At 45.5% G+C, this 27,214-nt stretch overlaps 1 protein-coding gene across 2 annotated transcripts; it reads right to left on the reverse strand.

Moving 5' to 3' along the window:
* Positions 1-1,635: 1,635 nt before the first annotated feature.
* TP63 (tumor protein p63) lies at positions 1,636-21,840 on the reverse strand. 2 transcript variants are annotated; one of them, XM_009876118.1, is made up of 10 exons: positions 21,654-21,840; positions 19,837-19,952; positions 19,404-19,513; positions 18,985-19,121; positions 17,947-18,029; positions 16,871-17,007; positions 5,504-5,661; positions 4,423-4,567; positions 3,469-3,562; positions 1,636-2,170 (listed from the first exon to the last, which is right to left on the reverse strand). In XM_009876118.1, the coding sequence occupies exons 1-10, from the start codon at positions 21,772-21,774 to the stop codon at positions 1,874-1,876; spliced, it is 1,398 nt and encodes a 465-aa protein (XP_009874420.1). In that variant the 5' UTR covers positions 21,775-21,840; the 3' UTR covers positions 1,636-1,873. The 2 variants fall into 2 exon arrangements, with proteins under 2 accessions (XP_009874420.1, XP_009874419.1); XM_009876117.1 differs by having other exon boundaries at positions 18,997-19,121; positions 21,654-21,834.
* Positions 21,841-27,214: the final 5,374 nt, after the last annotated feature.

A 27,214-nucleotide genomic window follows, 5' to 3' on the forward strand; every position in this document is an offset into this window, starting at 1 on the left:
TTCATTGTGGTTCTGTCAGACCCAGTAGCCCAAGAAGAAATAAAAATTGGCATGTTATGCTGTAGGAAACAAAAATTACACATACAAAAAAATATTTATATACACACACTTTACAGGGTAACTATCTCTGCATTACCATTTAGAGCGATCCAGGGTTTGCACAGTTACCAGAAGGCAGTCTTTGAATGCAACATAGACCTGGCACAACAGACGGATGGAGGAAGATGCTAACGATATCAGACTTAAATGAAATATGCAGCACGTAGCAGGGCCCAGAACACAGTCCCTGCATTGAAACAAGATCATTTGGTTGCAGCAAGGTAGGATGACAAGTCATTTAAGCTGCTTTTTTTCATCTTTCCCCAGACAAAAAGAAGTCAGGCTTACTGTTAAAAACAGCAAGCCAACCTGAAAGCAGCTGTGCTGAGCTCCTCAGTTTAGATTTGTTTTGTATACATTAGTTTCTCACTGCCTTGGCCAGTATAAATGTGAAAACATGTACTCTGCTCAGTTACTTGTCCACAGGATCACTGGCAGTCAGAGGAAATGCCTCAGAGCACAGCTGCTGCAGAATCAATAAAGAAAAAGCAGAGAAAAAAAAAAATCAATTTCTCATGTAAACATGACTTTTTGAAGTAACAACACTCATATTACCAGGAACTGGTCCTTGTTCTAACGCAGTTGGAAATTTCTGTGTTTTTCTACTCTTCACTTCTAGTCACTCATCACTTAGTCTATAGTCACTAGCAACAAGCCACACAGGTTCCAGCCTATTGCAGATCTATCTACAGACGGTTCTACTTTACTTGGCAGGAAACCAATCTAGCTCAGGCTAAATAAAAGATTGTCTGGGCTTAGAATAGCTGAAGCCCTACAAATCAGTGTGCAGCTCTCAGTTGGTCCTCTCTTCAACTGGAGGCTAGGCAGGCAAATCTTTATGCTAAACTAACCAGGCTGCATATGTGGTAAAGCCTAATTCTCTAGCTTACGTGTCAGTAGTAGTACAGAATGGCTAAAGGTTGGGTGGGGGGCAGAATTCAAGAGTGGCTGATGGCTGCATTCATATTTATATCCTGAAACAAGCAAACCAGGACATACACGTGAATGAAAATTCAGAATGAGAAGCGACAGCAGGTTTGGTTTTTCCCAGAGAAGGCGAGGGAAAAGGAAAAAGTGGGTTGCAGGTGGCCATAAGTGCTGGCCTGCCCAGCAAAGTGCATGTGCTGTCTCCACCGGAGAATATTACACATGAACAGAGCAGTCAGCTCCGTGGGAAGAGGCTGTTTAAGTGCAACGTTCAGCAGACCGATTCCCATTTATTTTTTGGATGAACTGCCAGCCCAGAGGTTGGTGGCTTTTGTGTTTTTGGCATTTGGCTTTGTTTGGGGATTTTTGTTTGGTTTTTTTGTGTTGTTTTTTTTTTCTTTTCCTTTTTAAAAATTTACTTTAACCTTCCTGCTCTGAAAAGGAGGAATGCTGGATAAGACACACACGTTTGCAGGTCAGGATGCCCACAAGGTGTATGAGGATCCAAAAGTCAAGAAAAGCAGCCCTCTCCCCAAAGGAAAACACAAAGCAAGAACAATGTTTTCTCAAGACAGTCAATGTTAAGGCTTTTAAGGGAATACCAAACGGCTTTTAAGGAAATACCACCTGCCTTCCCCCTGCACTCAGCTCTTCCCCTTGCAAAAGCTGGGGTGGAGGTCATGGTCCAGGAGTATGACCTAGACAGTATCAAGGGCATAACCCAGCACGAGTGAGCAAGAAGGTTCCCTGCGCCCTTTGTCCAGGGATGCAGTACCAAGCAGAAGGAAGACAAATGAAAGGCTGAGCAGTTTGTGGCCGAGGCGGGGTAGGGCGGGATCCATGGGGCTCACTCCCCTTCCTCCTTGATGCGTTGCTGTTTGTTGCGCCGGGCATCCATATCAAAGTTGAAGTCGTTCCACTCGTCACGGGGAGGGAAGGAAATGGTCTGCCGGAGCGTGAAGCGGACCGCGTCGATGACCCGCTCCCCCCGGGTCTCGCTGGAGCCCACGCTGACGGTGGACGCGCCGCTGGGGGTGCGCAGGAGGTGGGGAGGGGAGGAGAAGTCATGGAGCTGCCGGTGGTCCAGGATGCCCTTCCAGATGGCGTGGCGGAACTGCTCCGGGATCTTGAGACTCACCAGATCCTGCAAGACAAGACAAAGGGCTTAACGGGGCGATCCCTGGGCAAGCTGGGCTCAGGGAGTAGAAGGAGCCCCTGGGCCACCCTACAAATGCCTGTTAACCAACAAAGCTGCTCAAACCCAGGTGGCTGTGATGCACTGTAGAAGACAAACCACTAATCCTGAAGGTGGTGGTTCACTTCTGAACAAGCATGTGTAGCCATGAGACAGCAAGGATTAGTAACACAAGGTCTGTTTTGAAGTTACACAAAACACACACTCATGCATAAGATATCATGACCTAAAGCTAGGTATTTAACTGGACTGCAAGGCCTCCAAGACAACCTCTGCAAGATCTGCTCGTTGTCTATGGTGGGGGATGCACAAGTGTGCTGGGCAGCCTGCTCCTGCTCACTTGACGGTGGTGCAGATGTTCATTGGCTTTGAAAACTTCTGTCTTTATTCCAAAGCCGGCAAAAGGATTTTAGAATCCAAGTCTGAGCTTCAGTATTCAAAAGCTCTGGGTCTGACTCTATAAGATCTGCCTTAATTACCTTAACATAACCTTAGAAAACATAACTTTAGAAAACTTGGACTTTGAAGGCCCCATCATCTCTGGTGCAGTACCTGAGGGCAGCATTACCTAAACTCTAGGAAATGTGATATCAGCCTCTGAAAAAATGAGCAACCAGCTTTGGTTAAATTTGGTCAGCTTTTCTAATTAGAGCAGTGGCAGAAGGAAGGCAGCCCACGCTAGAAATCAAAAGCGCCACAGCCTTGCAAAGTCTCAAGGGGAAGGAAAAAAAAAAAAAAGGGACAGCCAGCTCTGAGGAGAGCAATGGCACAGGATAGGAAGCAGCAACCCTGCAGCAAAAGCCATGCAAAAGAAATAGAAAACTAGCTGGGCTTCGACACCAGTCGCAAGGGAAGATTGTTAAGGTAAGGCAAGAAAACAGAGGCAGGGAGGGGAAAAATGCAGACCACTTCTGGACAGCCTAGTTGTCTGCAGGCAAGTGAAGTGTTTCAGAGCCGTGTAAACTGAAACCAAGCCTTGCAGAATTGACAGGCCTGTGGGCTGGGGCCACTCTGAGGGCTAAAATGCACAGTAGTGGGGAGAGAGACACGGTCTTTCTCTGTGCCAGGCAAGGCAGTTACAATGCTGAGTCCAGCCTCTCTTCACCTCACAATAAAAGTCATCTCTGTGTGCAACAGCCTTAATCAAGCAAATCATATAAAAATAAAAATATTGAGTCTGGATTCCTGACCTGTTCCTATAGCATGGCCAAGAGTGCAAACAAAGGAAATGGTGAGGAGTTACTTACATCCATGGAGTAATGCTCAATCTGATAGATGGTGGTCAGCCCCTGGGTCGTGAAATAATCCACACAGGATGAGCAGCCCAACCTCGCTAAGAAGCTGCAGAGGAGGAAGGAAGGAAGGAGAGAGAAAAAAGGATCACCCTGGCTGCAACAGCCCAAACCACAGAAAAACCAAACACTCAGCCAACCTGCAGCAACAGGAAACAAAGCTTTCACCCTTGGCTTGACCTTCTCCAAGACATCTCAGGCCAGCAAGCCACATTGCTGCCACATCAAACAAATGAGGGAGTCCTTCAGCTCAGCACCTAGCAGACAACCCTCACGGCAGTACCTCGCCTTGGTCAAGAGCCAGTGCTGCAGAGCCTGGATCTTGGGGCAGGAAGACTCACATGGACCCTTGTGCCAGGTCACTTCACCCAGAAGGTGGCTGAGCCCGTGGCAGCCTGCTGAATGGATAGAGGGCTTCAGCAAGTCTACAGCTATGAGACTCAGATACCTCATGCACAAAAAGTTCTTCGAATCAGCACGTTACTCCCTAAGTGTAAAGGATTCCTCCTTTATGGGCAGCATCTTTCAACCTGTTCAACCTTATGGAGGGCAGAGGAGCTTCTCATCCCAGTCAGGGCTTGTAAGTGGCCAAAGGGGCAAACAAAAAAAAAAATAAAAAAAAAATGTCTGCAAGACTTCCTAGCACCCTCAGCTCCATCAGTCCAACAGATGCTGCATCCCTCAGCTTTCTTTCAGTCCTAACATCCTTGTTTCTTTCAGGTGCTCAGAGGTGGGTGTTTGAGGCTTGGTGCCCAGAAGGTGCCAGCCCTAGGACTGGCAAGACCCACTGGGATCCAGTCCTCCAAGAGAATGGAACAAGTTACTCAGCAGGAGCCTTCAGGCTCCCGACACGAAGCCTCCACCCCCCATGGGTGGGAAACGTGCGCCGGGCAGCCTGCTCCTGCTCACCTGACGATGCTGCAGTCTGTGGGGTACGGAGGAGGGGGGGGGCAGTGGGATGTCGAAGGCATGGAGAGGGGAGGTGGCAGCGCCTGCGTGGGGCTGAGGCCATTCATGTCGCTGGTCATGGCCATGTGGGTGCCCATCATGGGAACTGGCGGAGAGAAGAAGGAGCACATTGTTACCCAGGCATCTCTGGACCCCCACTTCATCCCCAGCATGGCACCACAGGGCAGCACCCACAGCCAAAGCAGCCTTAAACCTCTGCAAAGACCTCCACGAAATGAGCTCACAGGGAGCTTCAGACAGGGTCACAATGACTGCACAAGGACCAGATGACAGACAGTCCTTCAGGAGCTCTCCCTTTGAGAAACTGTCAGCAGCGTTGCCGCCGCGTCACCTTCCCTTACAAACAGGGCTGGTAGAAACCTAAGCAAAGCTCGTCTCAGCTTTCTCTGCCGCAGGAGAGGAGTGAGACAGAACCAGAGTAACCCAATACAGGAGCCAAACAGCTTTGTTTTCAGAGACATCGAGAGCACCCGAAAGGGCTCAGCAACAGGTGTGGGCAAGAGTCCAGTGCTTTTGAAATTAAAAAAAAAATAAAAAAATCAAAAAACCAATCACAGAAAGAAAACCTCAACCCCCAGAACCATGTCTGTCATCCCAGATTTACAGGGCTGCTGGGCACTCTTCAGCAGCCAGAAGGAAGCAGGCTACAGAGCTGCGAGATGCAGGCATTTCCTTTGAAAGCAAGAAGTGTCTTAATTGAACAGAAGGAAAAGAGTTTGCCAACATTTGCATCTCCTTTGCTGGGAAAGGAAGAAGAAAGAAGTCTTGAAAGACAGACGACAGAGCAGCCAGCCAGATCTGCAGCAAGAAGGAGCTCTCTTCGCCCCTGTGAGGCTCAGAGCAGGATGCTGAAGCCTTGCCCCATGGCACAGCAGCGAGCAATATTTGGCTCTGCAGGTTCTCAGCTAATGACTCCAGGCTCCTCAGCCTCACACTAGCCACTCAGAGATGCCAAGTCTCCTTGCCCAGACTAGTGGGGAGCACGCAAGGACCAGAAGAAGAAGGAGCAAGGGTTTCTTACTGTTGGTTCCCATGCCGTCGGGGATGGTGGTTGGGGTCAGAGCATTGCGCTGCTGGGGATTAATTAGCTGGCTGACCGAGGGCAGCTTGTTCATGCTGTTCATTTTGCTGAGTGGTGGAGAGTTGGAGCCGTAGGATGACTGCGACTGCATGGAGGTCCTGCAAACCAAGGAGACATTAGGACAGGAATCATAGCAGTTGGTTAAGAATGCATATCCAACGTTTTGTTTGTGGCAGTGATGAGATAGTGCTAGCGAAATCACTGACACCATCACAAATAAAGATCATTGGAGAGTTCCAGTGACTGGAGATCACTGAAAACAGGAGGTTTCCCAGATATTTTGGCATTTAAAAAACAAATGGTAAAATGCCAAAGGGAACCTTCACTTTCAGCTCAAATTTTTTATTTAAGGAAAGGTTTCTACATAAGTTTTTCAGTTCAAAAGAACATACACAATGTCAGTGAATAGCTGGCAAAATTTGAAAAGAGTATTTTTAAGTTAAACCCTGCTTGCGGACAAAGACTTTTTTGGTAAGAACAAGAACTGAGGAAGCTGTGTCAAACCACCCTAACTATCCCTTCAAACCTGACTGCAGAAACAAGTTTCACATCAGCTCACGCTTAATCACCTCGATTTCTCCAAAATTCCTGTGAAATCACATAATCCAATTGTTATCAGGTATATACAGAGCATCCAGATGCTCTTTGCTCAAAACAGACTTCATACACTTTAGGGACCGCAACTCAGATGGTTAGAGCTGCCTGGGACGCCGGCGTGCAGCTTTTGCCAGTATTAAGGACAACCTGGTATCCAAACCCCATAGGCTGCTTGAGAAGAGTATCGGATTCCCATCACCACTTGACAACAGCACTAACCTTCCTCAAGTCCAGACAACTCCAAACTCCATACCCCCTATCTACAAACTGGACCGGAGGCACTTGCTGGCGAGCTCCCCTGTGCCCAGCCCTGAGGGTCCCAGCTGCAATCCTGCCTTGTAAGCGATCCTGAGCACCAAGACCCGACCGCTTCTGAAGAGCAGCCCAGAGCCCAGATCCAGTTACAGCTGCAGCATCCCATCTGGAGCGGGGTCTTATTTGGGGTATGCAGAAAATGATCATTAAAGCAGGTCCAGCAGCACAACTGACAGAGCACTGCCATGCCATGAGAGAGCATTTGGGTTTTTTTCCCCTCTCTCTGACACAAGAGCTGTTTGCAAGACCAGGCAAAGGCTCTGGGGAAGCGGGCACGCTTCCCCAACACAATGTACCCTCGCAAGCCGTGCTCATCGCCCAGCTCGCCGCAGAGCCCAGCGCTCGCTTGGCCATATCACAGTGACCCCGCGGTGAATGTGCAAGGGCACATTCCCATCTTATTTGCCATTGGGAAAACTTGTTTGTCTGGGTATAACTGGTTACATCAATCCCTGGGAACTGGCTTTCCTTCTATGCAAAGAGAATAGTTAATACTTGAAATAAGCAAAGCATAAAGGAAAGAAAAGTCTTATGCCTAGATAATTTATTACAACCTTCAGGACTCAAGGTCAAGTTTCATACAATTACATCGTCTCCAGCTTCCTGCACTTTTAAGACTTGCAGTGTTAAGTGGAGAAAACAGCTATGCTAACAGGTTGGGGTATCTAAGGGCCTGAAGAAATGTTACCTAATTACACAATTACAGGAGGCACAGAAGGGTGTGAACTGTCCTTTGGCAGTCAAGATGCAGGACAAGATCCAGCAGACTTCACAGACTCAAGGAAGTGGAAAGCACAAGAAGCCTCACAAATTTAATGTTAACGATGGCTGTATCTCCCAAGGGGAAGTGAAACTGAACCATGAAGTTCAGACCCAGCTTTTCAGGGTGAAGGGAATGATTCAGAAATGAGGTTTCAGTTCACCAATTATAAAAGTTGAGGCCAGCCATGAAATTTAAGTCAGGTTCACACCACCCTTATCCTAAGAGGCTTCTGGATTTAGGATCAAAATGAATACTTCTACTTTACAGGATCAGGCACCTATCCTAACTGAATTTCAGCTGAAATTAATACACACCTGAGTAGTCTCTTAGTCCAAAATCTGCGTGATACACAAGTGAGGAGGTCACCACATATACAGTAAAATTGCAAATCAAATCAACAAAGGCTTCCCCAAAAAGATTTAGTTGCATTGTTTAAGCTCAGGCCAGATTTTGTTCAGAGACTTCATGACTAGAAATTTTAGAAACTTGGGTTTGATTTTTTTTTTTGAAGGATGTCTGTTGCTATGAAACAAGATCTTCCAAGGAGGTTGGTAGTGGGCCTAACTCTGCCCTCTCCACCACCAATAGTGATCTCAGCAAAGCTAGTTAGAAGACTATAAAATACTTTAGGGATTACCAAAAAAAAAAAAAAAAAAAAAAATGCAGCAGCAAGCAAACACAAGCTAACCCTAAAGCACTACAGAAATCAAATCCATTCTTTAACATATAGCTTGAGGACTCCATTCTTATCTCATTCACACTCATAAGAATCAAGATTATGCCAATCAATTTCGAGTATATAAAATGGGAAACAAAAGTATTTTTCTTCATACTCATTTCAGCTAACTATTCCACCACATGAGGAGACATGTGAAAATTCTAGAGAAAGTCATCTAGACAAAGAAAAGTTCCAAGATAAACCAAGATGCAAAATTTTATTGAAAATTAATGTCACACAACAATATAGCAACAGCCTCAGAAACACAAGAAAATATTTTTGGTATTAAACACACAGACTACATGGTGTTTGAGGATTCATTTAAAATATATTACTTTTTCTCATTTTTTTTAAACAGGTATTATAAGAATGTCATGCACAGTGATTTTCATTAAAATTATACTTACTATGTCTCAAGAAAGATTAGAAGTAGGAGCATTAACATTTCTTTGATATCAATGCCAATGAAATGCATTTTAATATCAAGGTATAAGGACTTCGGTTAAGAAACTATTATACTTCTTGGAACAGTCTGATATGAAAGGCACTGAGTCACATTCTGCAACTGATTTTCTCTCTTCAAGAGCCTATGTAATTATTTAGCCAATAACATTTGTAGTTATGCAAGCTCATACGAGGGCAATTGCTTCTCATGCTTCAAGGCATGTACTGATCATCTCAAGAGGTCAGGAAGGAACTTCCTTCTCCCACATGAGACACAGTTCAGTTCACAGATTACCTTGTATGATTCTATGCTTTCCCAGCTCACGGGATATCAGCCCTTCACCAGAGGTAGGAAACTGATTGGATAGACCAATTACCTGATTCAGTAGACAAGTCCCAGAGTCCTCATTCACATTAGATGAGCACACCGTCCTACAAGCAGCCTTAATGCAAATGACATCAAAGGTTCAGTAAGTGCAAGAACAGGGCAGCTCAGGCCCAGAGTATTTAAGATTTCACCTGAGCTCTCTCTGAAGACCTAGAGCTAGTCACAACACAGAGAGACCCAAGTGGAATCAAAGTTGTCCGTTTCTGGACCTGTAAAAGCAATTGCAGCACGGATTATATCCCAAGTGTGCACATGGTCAACGTGCCATTTGAAAACACTTTTTCAAGTGAGGTTGCCCACTGGGCTGCATAACACTGTGATGTCATTGATATAGCTTAGCAATGGCACACAAGTGGCACGGATGGTGTTCAGTTGCACTAATCCACTTTGAGGGCCTGTGAAGTGGAACACTAAAAAGCAGAGAGATTCCCTTGTTCTCCACGTCTCAAATAGCTGCTATTCTAGAGCAGACAATAGTGCATCTTTTCAATCACACAAGTGGTTTGTAGGCTTGGTGTGTGGAACTGCACCAGTACATAAAGGATAGCTACCAAGAAGATGGAGACTCCCTTTTTAGGATGAGTCACATGGGTAAGACAAGGGATAATGGGCACAAGTTGCTCCTGGGGAAATTTTTGTTGAACTCCAGAGGAAAATTTTTTTATCATGAGAGAAATCAGACATTGGAATAGTCTTCCAAGAAAAGTGGTGTATTCCCCAACCTCAGAGAGTTTTAAGGCTCAGCTTGACAGGGTGCTGGGTCTTCTCATTTTAGCTGTATTTCTTTACCTGAAAGGGTTGGACTAGACAATCCTTGAGGTCCCTTCCAGCCCAGTAATCTATGATTCTGTGAACTGGGAGAGTGGAAAGGAGAAGCCCCGGTGGTCACTAGGTAGACAGCAACTACAGCACAGGGACAAGGGTGGTGATAATGACTCCCTTAGATTTCAGGTATGGGAATTTCCCAAGGCAGGCAGTGGATGCAATTTGCTTTCCAAGGAATGGAGCTATAATGCAGGGAGTCGATAAACATCAACTAGTTGACATAGATTCGTATGACCTGACTAACTGATATGGCCCAATTAGCTCATTGAGTTATTCCTTGAAAGGAAAAGGCTTACTTTCCTGAAGCTCCAGAGATGACAGAGAAGCAATCAAAAGACAATTGGGAAACACTTTTCTTCTTTTATCTGCAGAAGACAGACTACAAAGCAACTCCAATTACTTCCAGCTCCCAGTAATTTGATTTAAAAAGAATAAAAATGCACTTCTAAGACAATCATCTTGCAGCTGGAAAGCAAATCCATCATTAAGACCAGTTTCACAATTACCATCTTCTCTTAAGTAAGGAAGACAAATTGGAAAGCCTTTCAAGATGATAGTGGGATCCAAATAATTGACATTCTTGTGTGGTGGAAGTCCCAGATGCTGTACTGCTCATCACTGTAACAGGAGAATTCCTAGAGGTTGGACCAGGTGAACTGGAGCATAAGCTGGTATCTCCCAGTGTGGGCTGTGAGTGTCTTGTATCTTCTGGTGGGCAGCCTCCTCAAACTTACTGGTGGTCAGAGCAGAGCTCTAGATACAGATTAGTGTGTCCCTGTCACAGTATTTCTGTATTGCCACCCGCAAGCACACAAGACCAAGATTCAGGAACAAGCCTTCATTGGAAGGCCAGACTGACAATGCCAAGCAGAATCCTACATCTAGGCTGCATTTGCAGTTCAGATTCCCACCTCTCACAAGGAAAGGAACAGCATTGCCTTTCTTCTCCCAAATAAAAAGGCACAGGACAATAGTTATCTGCTTTGTGATCTCAGAGTACTTCCTAGAGTTTCCAGGCAAAGAAAAGAAGCACTTGATTTGGTTAGCTTTACACAAGGAACAACAGTAGAGCTGCAACTGTATAAAACAGTCACTGCTAGTATTTAATTTGTTATTATTTATATGTAATTACAATTCTGGGGGCTCCTCTCAATCAGCCCTCCCCCACACTGCTATGGTAGAACAAGTCTTGCCTAAGACAGTGAAGATGGGATATGGCTCTCAAAGGAGATGTTAGTACGAGTCATCACCTGCTCACATCACAGCTCTGCTGCCTGGAAGCAGATGATATGATGTTCAGAGATAAGAGAGTCTTCTCCCACTGCATCAGGCTTTTCTCCTCGGTGGGTGGCCAGGAGGCCTCCTCAGTGTTTGAGAGGTACCTTCTCTTCAGGCTGTGCCTAACCACAAGTGTCTCAGAGCTGGGTACGCACCTGCCCCAGATAAACCTGGCAAGGACCACGCTGCAGGCATAGAGGCCCCCATCAGTATTGATCCAGGATGCACTTCAAGGACACAATAAACAAAAGCCAGAGGCTGCAGAATTAATGGACAAGGTGGGCACGGCCTGAGGCCATTTGGCCAAGTCAACTGCAATATGTGCTGGCATCACTTTCCTTTGAACTACGATGTTTGTAGTGATGGGGTAAAACGTAGTACAGCTGATAAAAGCTTTAAGGCAACATCTAATAACTGCTGAACATCTGCAAGAAAAGGGGCAAGCTCTGACCCCTTTTCATGTGGCAATGAACAGTTTTGGACACTCTGCCCCTTTTACAACCCCAGCCATCAAGGGACAGGGACACCATTACACATGAACGCCATTACACAAAGACTTCAACCTCACATTCCACTTGTGCAGCTCAGCCCCTGACTTGGATCAGGAGAGACCTTCCTAAGTTCAGCAAAGTTGGATTAATGCCAGTGGTGCTGGTGCAAAGTCAAAGTCACCCAGTCTTCCCTACAATTTTGATGTATTTTAGATCAGAACCATTAATAATAGAAATAAGTTGAAATAATTCATGATGCCAGATTATCAGGCATTCCAAAAAGATAAAATTCATTTCTTACCAGTGCCAGTTCATATAATTATTACCTCTCTCTGTCCAGCAGTAAAAATACTTCAGCTACTTGCACTATTACTGCATGACCAGCATTAAAACAGGCCAAATGGACTCCCACAGACTGTTTAAACATCCCCCCCCCCTACCCCCCCCCCCAAGCCCATGAACACATTTTTTTTTTAAAATTTAAAAAAGACAAGAGGCAGTTTAAAATTGAGACCCGCTCAGAGAAACCCTGCTGAGTTTCACAAATACAGAAGTAAGAGGAAAGAGTATCAACACATTACAAAAACAGGAAGAAAACGTTACACCAAGACAGATGACATTGTGGTTCCTGACCTCGCAATGCTATGGGCTACAGCTAAGAGGTCTGTAGAAGCATCTGTTGTTTTTGCAAAGTTTGAGTCCCTTCGGAAGATTACTCCCACTATTTACTCTGTTGCTATCGGGCTGTGTATTTGCCCCAGTGTTCCTAGTCCCACCAGCTGGGCAAAGTGACCCCACCAGGTTGGTTTATGGATATACTGATGGGTTTGGGGGGCTGGAATGTTTTAGGATGGCATCAGTCTGTTTGGGAGGGTCTCTCCTTGAGTCCGTGAGTTCACTTCTGAAGCAGGCCGAAAGGAGACTGTAGAGAAGGAACCAGAGAAGAGAAAGATGAATGTACAGGAGCCTTTACCAGCCACCAAGAGAGAAACAGTCACTTTCCACCTTCATGATCACAGTATGGGCTTTGAAGGAAGGGAAAAGCAGATGCCTTATCACCTGCTGTGAGTGTATGCAACAGAGATTTAGAGAGCTGGAAAGCCCCAGGTACAAGCAAGTGCTTGGCAAGGAAGAGAAAAATACCAGTCAATAGGGAAGTCTCATGGGTGAAAATGGCACCCCAATACTGTTCCCAGAGACAAATACAAGAGGAAAAAAAGCACTCAGCCAAAGGGGAAAAAGAGAGAAGCAGCTTCCATTGAGTCCACTTCAAATCCAGCTTCCTTAAACAAGCTAGTGCTAGAGAGAGAGGACCGTGTCTGCCGTGAAAGGGCCATATTGATTAAATCTCAACTACTTCTGTTTTCAAAGCTGAGGGAATCTCTGCACTAAAGCCAAGGGGTCCCCAGGGCTGTCAGCTGATGCAGAAGGCACTGCACCCTTGGAGCCAGCAAAGCAAATGCAGAACTTCTTCATACACCTAATCCCACATCATTTCTTTTAACTTTCATCTTGGCAATTCTCTAGTGAGAACACTATCTGAGTGCCTGGAGTTAACACATGCAAGCACAACACTACAAAAACCAAGCCAAACCATGCAAAAATCCACTATTAGCTTCACATCAAAAATGAGAATAACTAGGTGGAGGTATGAAGAATACCTTCCCCACCAGCACTCTCATCACAACAGCAAACAGTGGGATCCTTGCAGCTCCCATCTCACAGCTGGAGCACTCCAGGCACTGTATAGCTCAGCTCTGTCATATCTCACTTATGAGGTTAATTCCTTCTCATTTGGATAATGAGCTGTACTGCTCACTACACCCAAAGGCAGCCATTGTGCTGGTTAGCTGCAGCCCTGTTGATATGAGACATAAAGTTCCCACTCAGGCTTAAGAGCTATCCTCTTGGTAGCCATTGGAAGGCTTGGTGAAAGCCCTTCAGTCACAGGAGTCGGACTTGATGATCCTTATGGATCCCTTCCAGTTTGAGATATTCTGTGATTCAATGCTATGGCCAATTGAAATAAAGACTGTTCTGAAAACTGTGCTCAGCAGAGTGAAACTCACCACAGGAAACTTTGCTGAATATGAAAAAGTGTTTTCCAGTGAAACCCTTAAAGACTGTACAGATACACCCTGAGAATATTGATGGTAAATGCATTTCACAAGAGTATTGAAGAAACCTTCCCCCCCATCAAAGCACAAGCCACCTCTGGTATCTGGCATAGGGATCTTCTGGCAAATCCATGTTTTAAGCAAATGGTGGCAGACCATGAAAAAGAAGTCTTCTGTGTGCTGCTGTTCAAATATGGGCCCCAGGATTTGGCAGTGAAAAAGGAAGAATAGAAACTGCAGAAAAAACCCAACCCATTTCCCACCTATGATCATGAAGGTATTTGGCATAACAGCAAATAACAGAAAACCATGCACAAAGGAACAAACAGAGAGAGGAGATGAGACAGAGAAAGATTGTGGTCTGGCACAGCATGAAGCATTGCAGTATTCTGGTCATCTTGTGAGACACAAAACTTTCTGATTGTCACCAGATTTGTCCCTTTTATTCTAGAACAGTAAGATAGTTGTATCTGTTGGCTTGCCAAATGCAATGCTGGTCTTAATGTGCGTGAGAGCAATTATACAGTTGTCTTCCAAAAGGATAGATTTATATTTTTAAAGCTACCTTTCACCATGATACTCTCATCTTTATTTTTCCTACTCTTCAAAAAAGATCCAGATTTCCATGTCGTCAGAATGAAAGGAAAATTTTTTCCCCCCTACGCTTACATATCTTTTCTATGTTACCTGTTGCTCAGAAAAGCAAACTGAAGAAACCTCATGCAACTCCCCAAGCTTGACTGTGGAGGACATGTGGATGCAGCCCCATTTTGAGAGGAAAGAGCTAAAGGGAACTCACAAGCAACCTGGTCCCACAGAGCTCTGCTAGGACCTACAGCTTTCTACACATTTGAACTTGATCACTGCATATGCACTTTTCTAGCTCCCAGTTTCAACACACACTTTGGGCAAAAGCAAACAGAGATTGAGTTTTGAAAATACATCCCTACTTTAAAAGAAAGTAGCTTTTGAAAAGAAAATACCTTGCACTCCACAAGCCAGAAAAGACTTGCAAAGGAGTCACCATCCTGCTGCATTTGGCTTGACAAGGCACCAGTGGCAGGACACCTCCCAGCAACCCGTTCACATGCAAGCTTCCTCTTACCCAAACCAGCTCAAAAAAATGTCTTCTCTCCCTATTCTCACACTGAGACTTGAAGCTCCTTTACAATTCTTTTGGGGTGCAATTGCATCTACGAGCCTTTTCAGCCCAAGTGCCCCTTTGCCCTGAACACATTCTTTCAGAAATTAAGTCATATCCTAGATTATCAAGAAAAAACACCAGAATCCAATTGTATCTAAGAAGATATTGCCTGAACATGCATTTCAGCACAGAGGACCATGCTTGATGGCAGGCTGTCGGCAGAGACAACTGCAGCAGCTCTGGACAAACACTGGAAGTTATTTTTCTTCCCACTCCTGGCATCCTTAAAAGCTCTTAATCTTTCTCCCCAGTATCTGAGCACACTCAGCAGCTGAGAAAAATGAGTATACAACTGGACAAGTGCCAAGAGACATGCTGAAAGAAGTTTCATTAAATTAAATGGCTGGACTTATACATGCTGGTCTTAAAGGTAACACAAATACCAACCTCAGTTGCCAGGAACCCATCCTATTGATACAGGAAGAATGAAAACAGTAGTTATGGCAAAGCAACTGTCAGCACCAAGCGAAAGCTGTCATCTGCTGCCGTCCATTTCTGCTTACAAAACCATTTCTCAACTGAAAGGGCTGGAGTTCAGGTGGAGCTTTGAAGACATGCAGCTGAGAGCACAAAGGCCACGATGCCTAGGAGCTAGTAAATACAAGCTGCAGTATATACAAACAGTGCAGATAACTGATAAAAAGAAATAATTACGAGAATTTTAACTGCCCCGAGAAAGAGCCCAAGAGCCCCTGAATGCTCCAGCCATTTTGGCACAAGGCTTTTTTCACACCTCCACAAGACTCCAGCTGACACTAAAAACACACAGGTCAAAATGTGAACACATGCAGAGAGTTGGCAGAAAGCCACGGTATTGCAGAAGTCCTGAGACAAGGCCAAGGCACCAAAATAAATCCCTACAGGCTCAAGTGGGACTTATGTGGTGCCTTGGCCTCATCCTAACCTCTGCAGAGGAACGAGTTAGACCCGCAGTTTCTTGACGCGTGAGCTTACCAGCAGGAACGCGCGAGATCCTAAGCACTACCGCTGGCGGGTACCTACAGCCCGGGTGACTCTTTTCTGTCACCCGATACAGCAGGTGAAGCAGTGCCCATGAATGACACTGCTTACGGTCTGTCTGGGAAGTCATTCTCTGACCCAGTCTCTGTAACTGCAAAGCTTTGGGAACCGAGGGAAAAATGGAAACTGGACACTTATTTGGCCCTTCTTCTCCCCATCCTCCTGGCACTTACACCACTCAAAGTGATCCTTGCACAGCCCTGCCAGATGAGTTCAGACAGGACCTACGTCTGTCCAGATAGAAAGTTTCTCATGCCCAATGTGAATGGGCAGTAACAAAGTATAGTTTTAAAAAACACTTTAAAAGTACACAGGCAGAGTCTTTCTTTGAAGCATCCACTGGTCACAGAGGAATTCCGACACATTTCACCTTCACTCTCAACTTTCAGCTTCCTGTTTTATAGCTGAAGAACCTACAGTATTTACATGCCACTGAGACACCAGCGCTCCAGCAGCACCAAAGGCGTGCAGCAGCAGAGTCCAAGCACTCAGCTGGGCCAATGCTTATAGTCTCAGCTCCACAAGCTCTTGGCAGGATGCTCAGATGCATACCCTAGAGAAGGCATGGAGAAGGCTCCATGTTTGCTGCCATTCCCACAGAGTAGATGAGAGAAGAGCACACTCACCCTGTGCTCCCCAGCTCAGGCACGTACACGCAGCAGGTTTCTGTCTTCTGGTTTTTCAATGGCACTGCTTAGCTGTGCCTTGGGCTTCAGATGGGAGTGAGAAACAAGGTACCACTCCTATCCTTGTTCACCCTCTAGGGCCAAGAGGTAAATTGTGTGGGACGAGACTAGAGAGGGACCTTGCAAGCAGTCGGGATGCATGCTCAGGGAAGGAGGGCTGCTGTTGTCCCATTGCACAGGTCATGAAATACAGATCTCCAACTCTGAGTATCTCAAGTTCTGTACAGAAACTTGGCTTTGGCCAAAGTCTTGGTTTTAATTTCTACTCAGACCACAGAGTTAGCAAGCAATTAGGCTTTTGGAAAGGATTTTGCCAATACAGTACTCTACAAGTGCTCAGCCTGTGGTTGAGCACCACAACTCTGTGAACAACCATGCAGAAACCTTCTGTGTCTCTCTCCTCTCTCCCCCTTCCCCACCGCCCTCACTGCACAAGTCACTGCAAGCACACTCATACTCACTGCTTCTGGAGCAAGTGCTGGTGCTGTTGCTGCTGCTGCTGCCGGTAGGTCTCAATCGTGTGCTGAGGAAGGTACTGCATTAGTTCCAGAGACTCTTTGATCTTCAGTAGCATTTCATACGTCTCCCGTCCCCTAACCTGTATCATGGGAAAAGGAAAGAGGGGGAAAAGCCTCAAAGGACTGCATCTGTGGTTCTTAGGTACAGCCACCTTAGTGAGCTTTAGATAAAGTCAAGTAAACAACCAGAGCAGGATGTAAATACTCTGGTTATACACTATGCATACACAATAAAACTACTTAGTCTTGTGCTAGACATACAGTAGATAATGCTGAAGAGTGTTAATCTGACACTGGAGGGCTAATGATCACCTTGGGGTCGTCATCTGGCTCCATGTCAATCTATGCCAATCAAAAGCAATATTCTGATCCAATCCATTACACAGAAATTATCTTTACCTGCCTCAGATGTAAGCAGATCTGGCGCTGAATATTACATGCCTGAAGGAAAAAGAGTACTTGAATTTGGGTCTCTCTTCTCTAAGTATACTGAGGTTTGTGGTTTATCCAACTAAATGTGGCTCATGGGGAAACAGCTAAATGGCCAATTACAGATATTTCTTGCCTTTCCTGATCCTACACTTAATACAACGTATTTCACTTCTATCATTACATTGCAATGGTAATACACATAAAAGTCACAGAATCATCCACCTTTGTCAATAAGATAACTGTTTTCTCTAGAGAAAGTTCAAGTGCCTCAAACCCAGAAATCACAGAGGATGAAACCCAGTTAGGTCTCCAAGACAATTTTTCCACAAGGAAGGACAGATAGATTCCTTGGAATATCCTCATATGCCTTGCACAAGCCACTCTCAGTCAGCAGCTAATGAGATTTTTCGTATTTTTTGTTTCAAAGATGTATTTAAAATAGATAACACTAAGCATTAAAAAAATTAGATAAAAGTTCCACATCCCATCCTCAGGTCTCTCTGAGGTATAGGTGAGTGGCTTACTTGCCTCAAGTCACTTAGGAAGATGGTAAACATAGGGTAAATGCAAATGTAGAGAAAACTCACCGGCAAATATAAGAGCTCATCATCTGGGGAACGCCTTTTTTTGATAGATGTCATCTGTATGCCATGAGTTCCTTGTCGAAAAGCTGGAAGAGAAACCCCAAAAGTCATCTAATTATTTAAAAAAAAAACCAAAACCAAACCAAGAGAGAGACATGAAGTGCTTAGCCAACTTGGATCTGCAGTGCTCTGAAGGTGTCTCTGCCTCAGCTACTCTAGACCTCTGCTTGCAGCTCCTGGCTCCATCAGCCCGATGTTGGGTGGCCATGTGTTCAGGAAACACATCAGCCAGTGAGCACTGGCAAAACCCAGCAAGCTGTACCTAGAACAAGCATTGGGTCTTTGAAGGAAAGACTGCAAGCTTTGGTATTGCAGAGCTGGTGAGATGTCGGAAGATCAGTGATCCATGAAGGTGAGACAACAGGCTGGGAGCACGCTGGCTTCGCTCCAATCCGCCTCCTGGTAAAACCTGCTGCCTTGCTGTTAGCCTAGTGCCATTGCTGGGTGTATACAGGAAACCAAAGCTGGGTTTGTACACCTTGCATGTCTGGTGAGTACATTGTACTCTTTAGGGGACAGGTAGAAGCCACTTGCCAGAGCACCTCTGATGCACAGCAGTTTATGTGCAGTCTTAATCTAGATCCCTGTTGCTTGAAGACACATGCGACAGCACAAGATGCTGGCTAGAAGGAGCAGAGAATGACAGCACAGTCCCAAACAAGCAGTAGAGGTTCAAAAAGTGGTTACAGAGCCCCAGCTTGAAGATGGCAAATAAACACCCCCTTCAGCCACTGCTGGCAGGGCTGATATAAGACAGGCAGCACTGAAAAGAAGCCCGCAAACCCGGGTTGTCAAATGCTTTTTTCTGAGCACCAGCTCATTTTTCAGACTGATTGACCCTGAGAGAACAGACGTCTAATGTCCTCCTGCCTCCAAGCCCATGCACAGCACCGCTCCAACCCCTCGACACAAGGGCCAGGGTTGCACCCGCACCCAGTGACAGCACAATTTGCAATCTGCCCAGCTCTGCCAGCTACTTACGGCGCTTCGTACCATCACCATTCTTTGTGCTGTCAGAGACTTGCTGCTTGCGGATGCTGTCCTCGTCTGCTTTGCGATCTCTGCCGGGGCAAGCACAAATGCGGGCTTCGAAACATCGGCGGCCCAAGACTTGGCCGCTGGGAAGAGAAGTGAGAAGAAACATCAGCTGGCAGCTAGGACATGGGCCAACAGCATCCCTCAACTTCACACCAGACTATGCATGGACAGACCCAAACCTCCCATTTCCCAGCCAGGATGTCACAGGTGTCAGGCAACTCCTGCCTGCAAAGATGTAAAAAATACCCTACAGCCCCTTGCAGCAAACTGTGCCCAAGGATATGCAAAAGCTGCCCTCAGCAGAAGAGGAGCCAGACAGCCATTTCTCAGCCAAAAGGCTACACTCGTGATGCACTACTTACTCTCTGGTTTCCAGTGTCACAATGATGAGGATCGGGCGACGGTTCATCCCTCCCACACAGCTGCTGTTACACATGAAGTTGTACAAGACTGTCGTGAACTCCGTACCAACCTGGATGAGAGAAAGAGGATGAGCAGAAGAACTGGGGGATGGAAAGTTCTGCTTTTTCCAGGCTCTTCTCTCGTACTTCCACAGCTGTGCTGCAATCAGACTAGCATGAGATAAGCCCCACCACAAGGCTTCCTTAAAAGAAATGAAGAACTCCTGCTCTCAGGGGATAAATAGAGTATTTATAAGCTCATTTTTGACAAAGAGAAAGAAAGGATTCGTTATGGTGAGGATGGGGAAAGCACAAAAGCCCACCTCTTTCGATTAGGGTTATAACCCCCACCCCTTTGTGTGTTGGGATGTCACACCCTGAGCTCACAACATACCTGGGGTGGCTCGTAGGGGACCAGCACACTCTGCCTCCCGGTGATGGGGTCTTCTACGTACTGGGCATGGCTGTTCCCTTCCACTCTGATCAGGTGGCTGGGAGGTGCAATCTGCCCTGCAAGCACAAGGAGCCAAAAAACAAGAGACACCATTCAGTGAAGCAAGGTCACGCACACGGTAGCAAGATCTTCCACCCAGAGAAACCCCTGCACTGGCCCCAGAGGTCTATGAGAGCACACACATGCCTCCCAGCCCTTAGAGCACCCCATCCCAAGGTCCTCGCTGTCAGACATCAAAGGCAACACTGACTTTCTCAAGCTCACCCTGGACACCTCTAAGTAAACTTGTACATGGACTTCCCAAGATCCCAGACTAAGCAAGCCCAGACGTTAACCTGAACGGCAGTTTACAGCAGATAACTCTGTGCAGATTTTCATACCAGCTGAAAGCCTTTCTTTTCCTCCTTCTAATGCATACACAAAGCAAGTTCCTTCAAGTCTTAATTCCTCCTCTTTCCCCCATCAGTTGCAAGCTCTCTTCTCTTCCCTCCCATCAGTCTTCATCCTAAGGAGCTAAAAAAGATTCAAGCCACTAGAGAAATATGCATTTAATTAATGATAAACTTGAAAAATTACAATTGCTTATAGCAGCAGCAGAAGGGAATGTTGTCTTTGTTTCTAGGCCCCTTTCCAATAACTACAAAAAGTTTCCTTCCTCCAATTTTTTTCACTGTTTCTATAGCATACAACTAAATTCTGATGAGAAAAGCCTATTATTGGTTCATCTTAAAAAATTGTTTTGTGATTGAACTCTTTATTACTTACTCAAAATAATTATTTATCTGGAAATCACATATTTCAGAATAAGAATTTAAAGTTTTAGGTTTTTTTTTCTTATAACCCTGTTACTGAACTAGGTATCAACCTTCAAAAAATCCAGTCCTGCCAGAAAATCACTTTCCAATACAGAAAAACAGTTCAAAGAACTGTCTCACTCACTCTGGTTTTACACTCCCAAGTCCTTGTTTATTTTTGGGTTTTTCTCGCTGGCTGCACTGTAACCAGCAAAGAGATCCAGGCTCCTAAAACATCCTGCTAACTGACACCAACCGTGTTTTTTTACAGTAGTAGATAAATAATGCACGTAGAATAAAACAGATGCTCATCTGAACTTATGTGAACTTAGGCAGCCAAGATAAAAATGGAGCCCAGCCCATGAGTTTGCAGAAAACTCCAGAACATTTTTAAAATAGCTACAACTTCACTAACACGAGGAGAAGCAAGTAAAAGATTAAAACATTAATACTGAACCGATAGCGTTAAACATACAGGAAAGTTGCCTACAGCTGATGCTGGCACTTAGCATTATCCTGCTAGAGATAAACAGCCCCTCCGTCTTTGAGGCGTGGATTAAGGACTGGAGATGATATTGCATCCTGTTACTAGATCCCTGTCCCTGCGACGTGGAAGCTCATTCCTGAGCACATGAACAGCTGCTTCTCATGGCGGGAGCAAAAGCAGAGTGGGGAAAAGCTGCCAGAAGGGCATTGCCTGCATGGGGACAGACATCCATCTAACCTGGGCAGGGGTGAGGTTTATTTCAGTACTTTCTTCCCAAGGACGTGTGTGCACAGGGACAGCTAAAGTATAGTATGAAGTTTCCTGCTAAGCATGGGAAATAAAAAGCTGCACAAGATGTTGCAGAGAGGTCTGCTTCCAGCAGGTTCGCTGTGAAGCTGGTGCCAAATGCCCGCGCTGGTCGCTCATCAGCCAGGCAGATTTGGAGAGGGGCTGCCAGCAAAGCGTTGCCCTCTTACCCTCATTGAACTCCCGGCTCAGCTCGTGGTTCGGGCAGCGTTTGACCACTTCGGTGACATGTTCAGCTTTCTTGTAGACTGGCATGGCCCTGATGACGGCTCCCTGAGGCGGCGGGGTCATCACTTTGATCTGGATGGGACATGTCTTGGCGATCTGGCAGTACAGCTTTTTCAGTTCGGTGGAATACTGGGTGGGGAGAAAGAGCAAGAGAGAGTCAGGATGTTCAGCTAGAGACAGAGGCATGCTGGAAGGACGGAGATGAGTTTGTGCACGTAACTGAATGCACCAGCTACTGCACGTGCGTTGCATTTTATTCACCAAATAACCACAGTTCCAAACAAGTGGCAAAAAAACTTAAGACCTTTAGAATAGCAGAGTATAAATCTGTATCTTAGTTTTCCCAAAGGCAAAAATTTTCAGATTAAAAGCACTGCTTTTATACAAACAAATTCAGTTTTTATTACTCCTGGGCATGTCCCTTCTTCCCCCTCCAACCCTCCCATTTCCAAGGGACACACGTTACCCACCTAACAAAAAGGACATTATTCTTCTACCAGCACGCTGTACTCCTGGAAGCACTTGAAACCATACATGTAAAACATTGCATCCTGTTTTGCAAGATGCCCTCCTATGTTTGCAAAAAGATGAAATAAAAACATGAACCCTCTAATTGAACAGTACTTGAAAGCAAGACCCAGATCAATTTTGAAGTTGTATCGAATCTGACATTTCAGTCATCTTTTAAATGCATCTCATGCATCTGATCGCCTCAACAGCAATCTCCACACTTCTAAACTCAAAGCATTATGTCCACAAGAAAAGTAAAAAATAAAAAGGTTTTTTTTTGCATAATCAAAGAGCAGAAGAGTTTAACAGCCCAAAGACCAGGTTCATGGTGAGATCTAGAGCACAACCCAGCAGCTGGCTCCAAAAGGGAGGTTGTGACCGTGCAGTGAACAGAACAAGATTCTCTTATTCGCTGTGCTCATTTGAAGCATATTAGATTCCGTCTTTCATGATGTTCTCTAAAGCAGTAACAGTGGTGCAGCATTATTCCTGAGGTGTGTTAACATCTCAAAACTTTTACTCAGTAAAACATCAAGGTATGGGCTGGTTGTTGGTTCCTGTTCAAAATGCGTCACTGAAATAAGGGCACATGCTTAGCAAAGGAAACTGCTATAGGGTTCAGCACTGTGTAACATGAACCCATTTTTCTGGATGATCCCCATGAAGGAGACTTCCCAGTCTCCTCTGCACTACAAGATTCTTTCAAAATACAGCACTTACAGCCAGTGCCCCACACCAGAGGCATCCTCCTGGTGCTTAGACATTCGTGAGTGCAGAGCTCTCCCAGTAACCCCAACCGCATAACCCACAGGAATTGCTGGCATTTCCCCACTTCCATCCCTTCTGCTCTTTCGGAGAAAGAAAAGTGAAAGCCTCAAGGTGGTGGTTTTCTGAAAAAAATGCCTCTAGAAGCTGTGGCAAATAAAGCCCTGGTCCCAACTGTTCAAACAAAGCACTGACAGGTTCATACTGGTCCATACTGGTCGGGAGCACAACGTGGCCATCCACCCTGCTGGAATGGGAAGAGCTGGCGCATGCATGGGTGGGTGGCGGATGATGTGGCAGCAGAAGGATTAGCTAGTGATATTCAGGGATTATTTGCATTTCAAAGTGCACACGTTACTAACATTGGAAAAACCAAAGCTGAGAGAGACACTGGGGAGGAGAGAGGGATTAAAAATAAGCCAAGCCAGACCCTTCCCCCCTCACTCAATGCCACCCTGCCATATGGCAGAGAAGATGCTACAGGTATTTAAGCAAAGGAAAAAAAGAAATATCTTTAAAATGCAAAGGCCGGATTGTGCAATGTATTTTATGTGCCTGCAGGCTAGAGATTAAACCCACAAAGGATTTAACCAGCCTGCGGAAACAGGGAACATGCCAAACAATTACCAAAAAAAAAGTTGCGAAACAGATCTAGATGGTGATTTATATCTTACATCTTTTTAACCTGAAATCCCTTATTGTTTTTTAATTAAAAAGCAATTCTTTACTGAAGGTACAAGTGAGCTCACCATGTTGTCTTTTCATCTCAAGAGGTAGGAAAAGAATCACATCTGAAAGAGGAAAATGTAGAGAGCATTGTTTCCCTCAACACATCAGTTTGCTAATAGCACTATGAAGGTTTCAAGGACAGAAAGTCTCAAAAATCTCAAAAAGTCAACTAATCGCTTGGATGCCTTAACATCATTGATGTGTAAAGAAATTGGGCACCCAAAGGCAATGGGCTGAAATAAAAGCATAAATAAGGGAGTGTGATGACGCAGGGAGGGCACAGCACGTGCCAGGAGCCACCGTGTCCAGTGTCTGCAGGCATTCAGAGAATTGAACAAATGGAAGGAGATACACACCCCTCGGTCATGGATCAGGAGTGTTGCTGTTGACTGTAATTTTATGTATAATAGCTTTAAAGACAGAATGGCGGGGTTAGAAGAAGGGACGGAAAAATAAAAATAATAAAATAATCACTACTTTCATAAGGACAGGAGACATGCCCAACACCAGTAGGAATATCAAAGCTCCAGATCAAACAGTGTGGCCCATCTGACAGTAAAAGAAGGGACCTGCTCCATGTCCATCCTTTAGCCCCCAGATGTCAGACCCTATTGACTACTACCAGCAAGGAAGGCGTCAGACCTGCAGCTTAAATTCACAGAAAGCAAACAGTCAAGGGCTGATGGGTTGTGATGAACAAGTCTGCCCAACAATGAAATATATGGATATGTCCCCCAAACACAGGGCAGACTCAAAAGTCCCAGGCTCTGGCCAACACCTTGAATTTGGCACATCAGAAAAGGAGGGTGACCAGGAGGCCACCTCTGTTTTGGGACATGGTCAGGGCACAGGGATTCAAGCAGCAGTACTCAGTGTAGAGGCAGATGAGATAGCAGGGGGGCTGCACTGCCTTTTAGTCAACCAATTGCAAGACAAGTTCAAGCCTCGCAAAGCTTGGGGCCATGGCATACAGCCACGATTTCACATCTACTCCAGACACAGCCACCCACAAGTGTGTAATCACCGAGAGGCCAGTCATTTAACACTGGTGTAAATCTGTCCACAGGGTACCTGCTGTCAGACAGTAAGGGGCTTGAGTTTCCCACTCTACCAACTTTCCTGCAGACGTGGGTAACCTGATGCCCAGCCATCTACTGGCACAAAGAGATGCGAACAACTAGGTCGTGGTGACTTCGTACTGGATCAGTGATAATCGCTATATCCATGGAGCAAGACAGGATATGGAATATAGATTTCAAAGCAAATAAGCTTCAGAAAAAAAAACCCCTGAGGCAGGAGCTGTCTGTGCTTTCAGAGAGTACCTGCAAGCAAGGGCCATCCCTCTCAGCACAGGTGCCCTTTCCCAGTGGTCCTCACACTGCCCCACCTTGCAGAGGAGGTGACAGTCTCCCTGCCCACCTTTTTACTACGCGAACTAACTGACACTCTAGGACAGGTGAGATCACAAGATGAGCAACTCCCAGAATGACTTAATCAATGCACTTCTGCTACTTGCTTGAGTAGGAAAACTAAATTAATTAGCAGCAAAAATACTAAAAATGAGCTTGACTCAATCAACAAGCCTATTATTTAGCAAGATGACAATGGTCATTATCTAGCAGCAGGAACAAAAGTTGTGCCAACAGCCTGAGGAGCACAAACACTGCTTCTACCAGATATATGGACCAGAAAGTTATATAAAACAAAAAAGTGGAGTCTGGAAATGTGTTATCCATTTGAGAGGGAGAGCAAAGAGCTTTGGCTCAGACTTTTCTTCGGGCTTCAACGGCTGCATGTCATGCTTTATTTAAACAAACCTCAAGAGATTGCTAAGAACAACAGTGAATTTAGCTTTATGCTTAATAGTATGTTTTAAAAGGAAAGAAGAAAACATTCCAGCGCCTGCAGCTCTACCCTCCCCACCTGCCTGTGCAGACAGACTGTATTACCCACTCTTGGCACTCTGGCTGGTAATTCAGTATCACAATGCACAGACGCCAGTTACCATCAGGCAACACCTGTCTGATTTCTCAGCAGGCCCCTTCTCTGGAAGGTGTGTCAACAAAGGACTTAAAGGAGAAAATAAAACAGTTTTCTCCTCTCAGATGGAGAATATTTGCTAGAAAGTTCAGAAATCTCCTGGAAATAAGCACTTGGTGCAATACAAGCTGCAACAGCTTTTCACTGAGCATTCAAGTCTCCTGCAAAACTGATGCAGCAAAATCCCCCAAACACTACTGTAGAAATCTACCTCTAATATCTGTTTTACTGTTCAATTTAGCCAAGGGATTATGACCCCTAAGTCTTTAAGAGGAGCGAGGTTCAGTCAAATCTATGAATGCCGACGGATATCAACCTGAAGGTGATCCCAGAGGCTGGCTTATGGCATGACAGCTCCTTGAGCCCCTTCCGCTCAGATCAACATCTTTTGTGAACTTCTTTCAAGCAGTCACGTTTTAGCCCAACACAGTTACACACTAGACTCATTTTACTTGACATTTTCAAAGCCATTGGTCAGCTATGATTTCACCCCTATCCAACAAACCCAGTGAGGGAGGGGAAGCAAGGGGGAAGAACAGGTTATCAGAGTGGGAAAGAAACATTTACTTCCACCAAAGTATTCACAGATAAGAACAAGAATAGTCACAAAGAAATAGAAAATCACCTGCATAAGATTTATTCATTTAGGAGAAAAAAAAAAAGGCAGTGGGAATAAAGAGAACAACCTACTAAGAATAAAAATCAAAATTTACATGTGCATCTTAAGTGCTTTTACTTTGATAAAAAACTTTCCATTCACAAAAGAAACTGTTGGGGGCCTGGAGGGAACACACCAGATAGATGTGCTTGCACACGCACGCACAATCTTCGGAACTGACTTGGACCCAGAAGATGCTCAGAGAGAAAGTCCAAGAGCAGCTCTACGAGGAGTGCTGCAGACACGAACGTCTGCTGCCAGATTTAACTTCAGCTCAGTATAATCTTAACTCTACTGCTTACTAGCTAACTCCTTGTAGCTCCAGTTTGAGGTCCTCTATCTCATCAGGCTTCAGAGACGAACAGACAGCTTGTTGCTAGCAGATATAGCAGGCATTCAAACCAGGTCCTGTGATCATCAGCTCCAGTGTGCCTACAAATGCGTGACAGCAGCCCCCAGGCTCACAGCGCACCGCACCAGCGAGAAGCATCTGTGAGCATCTCTCGCCGTCCCTCGCAGGGGAAAACACCGGACACCTGGGGAGGACGGGAGCGGGAGGGGATGCTCACGCAGCCCCACACCAGTGCTTTACAGACATTTGCCAAACTTCTTCACCCCGGGGCAAAGGAAAAAACACGTCACCCTCTTTTCCCTCTTGAGAAAGGGCAGCGATTCACCCAGTGGAGCCCATCTTTGCAGCGACCTGAGCTTCATCTTCCCCTTGAGCTCCTCGGCCCCCTCCCCGCGCTTCCCCGCGCCTCACCCGGCGCGCACGAACGATGCTGCCGAGCTATTAAAATC

This window comes from Apaloderma vittatum, unplaced genomic scaffold, assembly GCF_000703405.1.
Source record: "Apaloderma vittatum isolate BGI_N311 unplaced genomic scaffold, ASM70340v1 scaffold30809, whole genome shotgun sequence".
In the NCBI taxonomy this organism is placed as follows: domain Eukaryota; kingdom Metazoa; phylum Chordata; class Aves; order Trogoniformes; family Trogonidae; genus Apaloderma; species Apaloderma vittatum.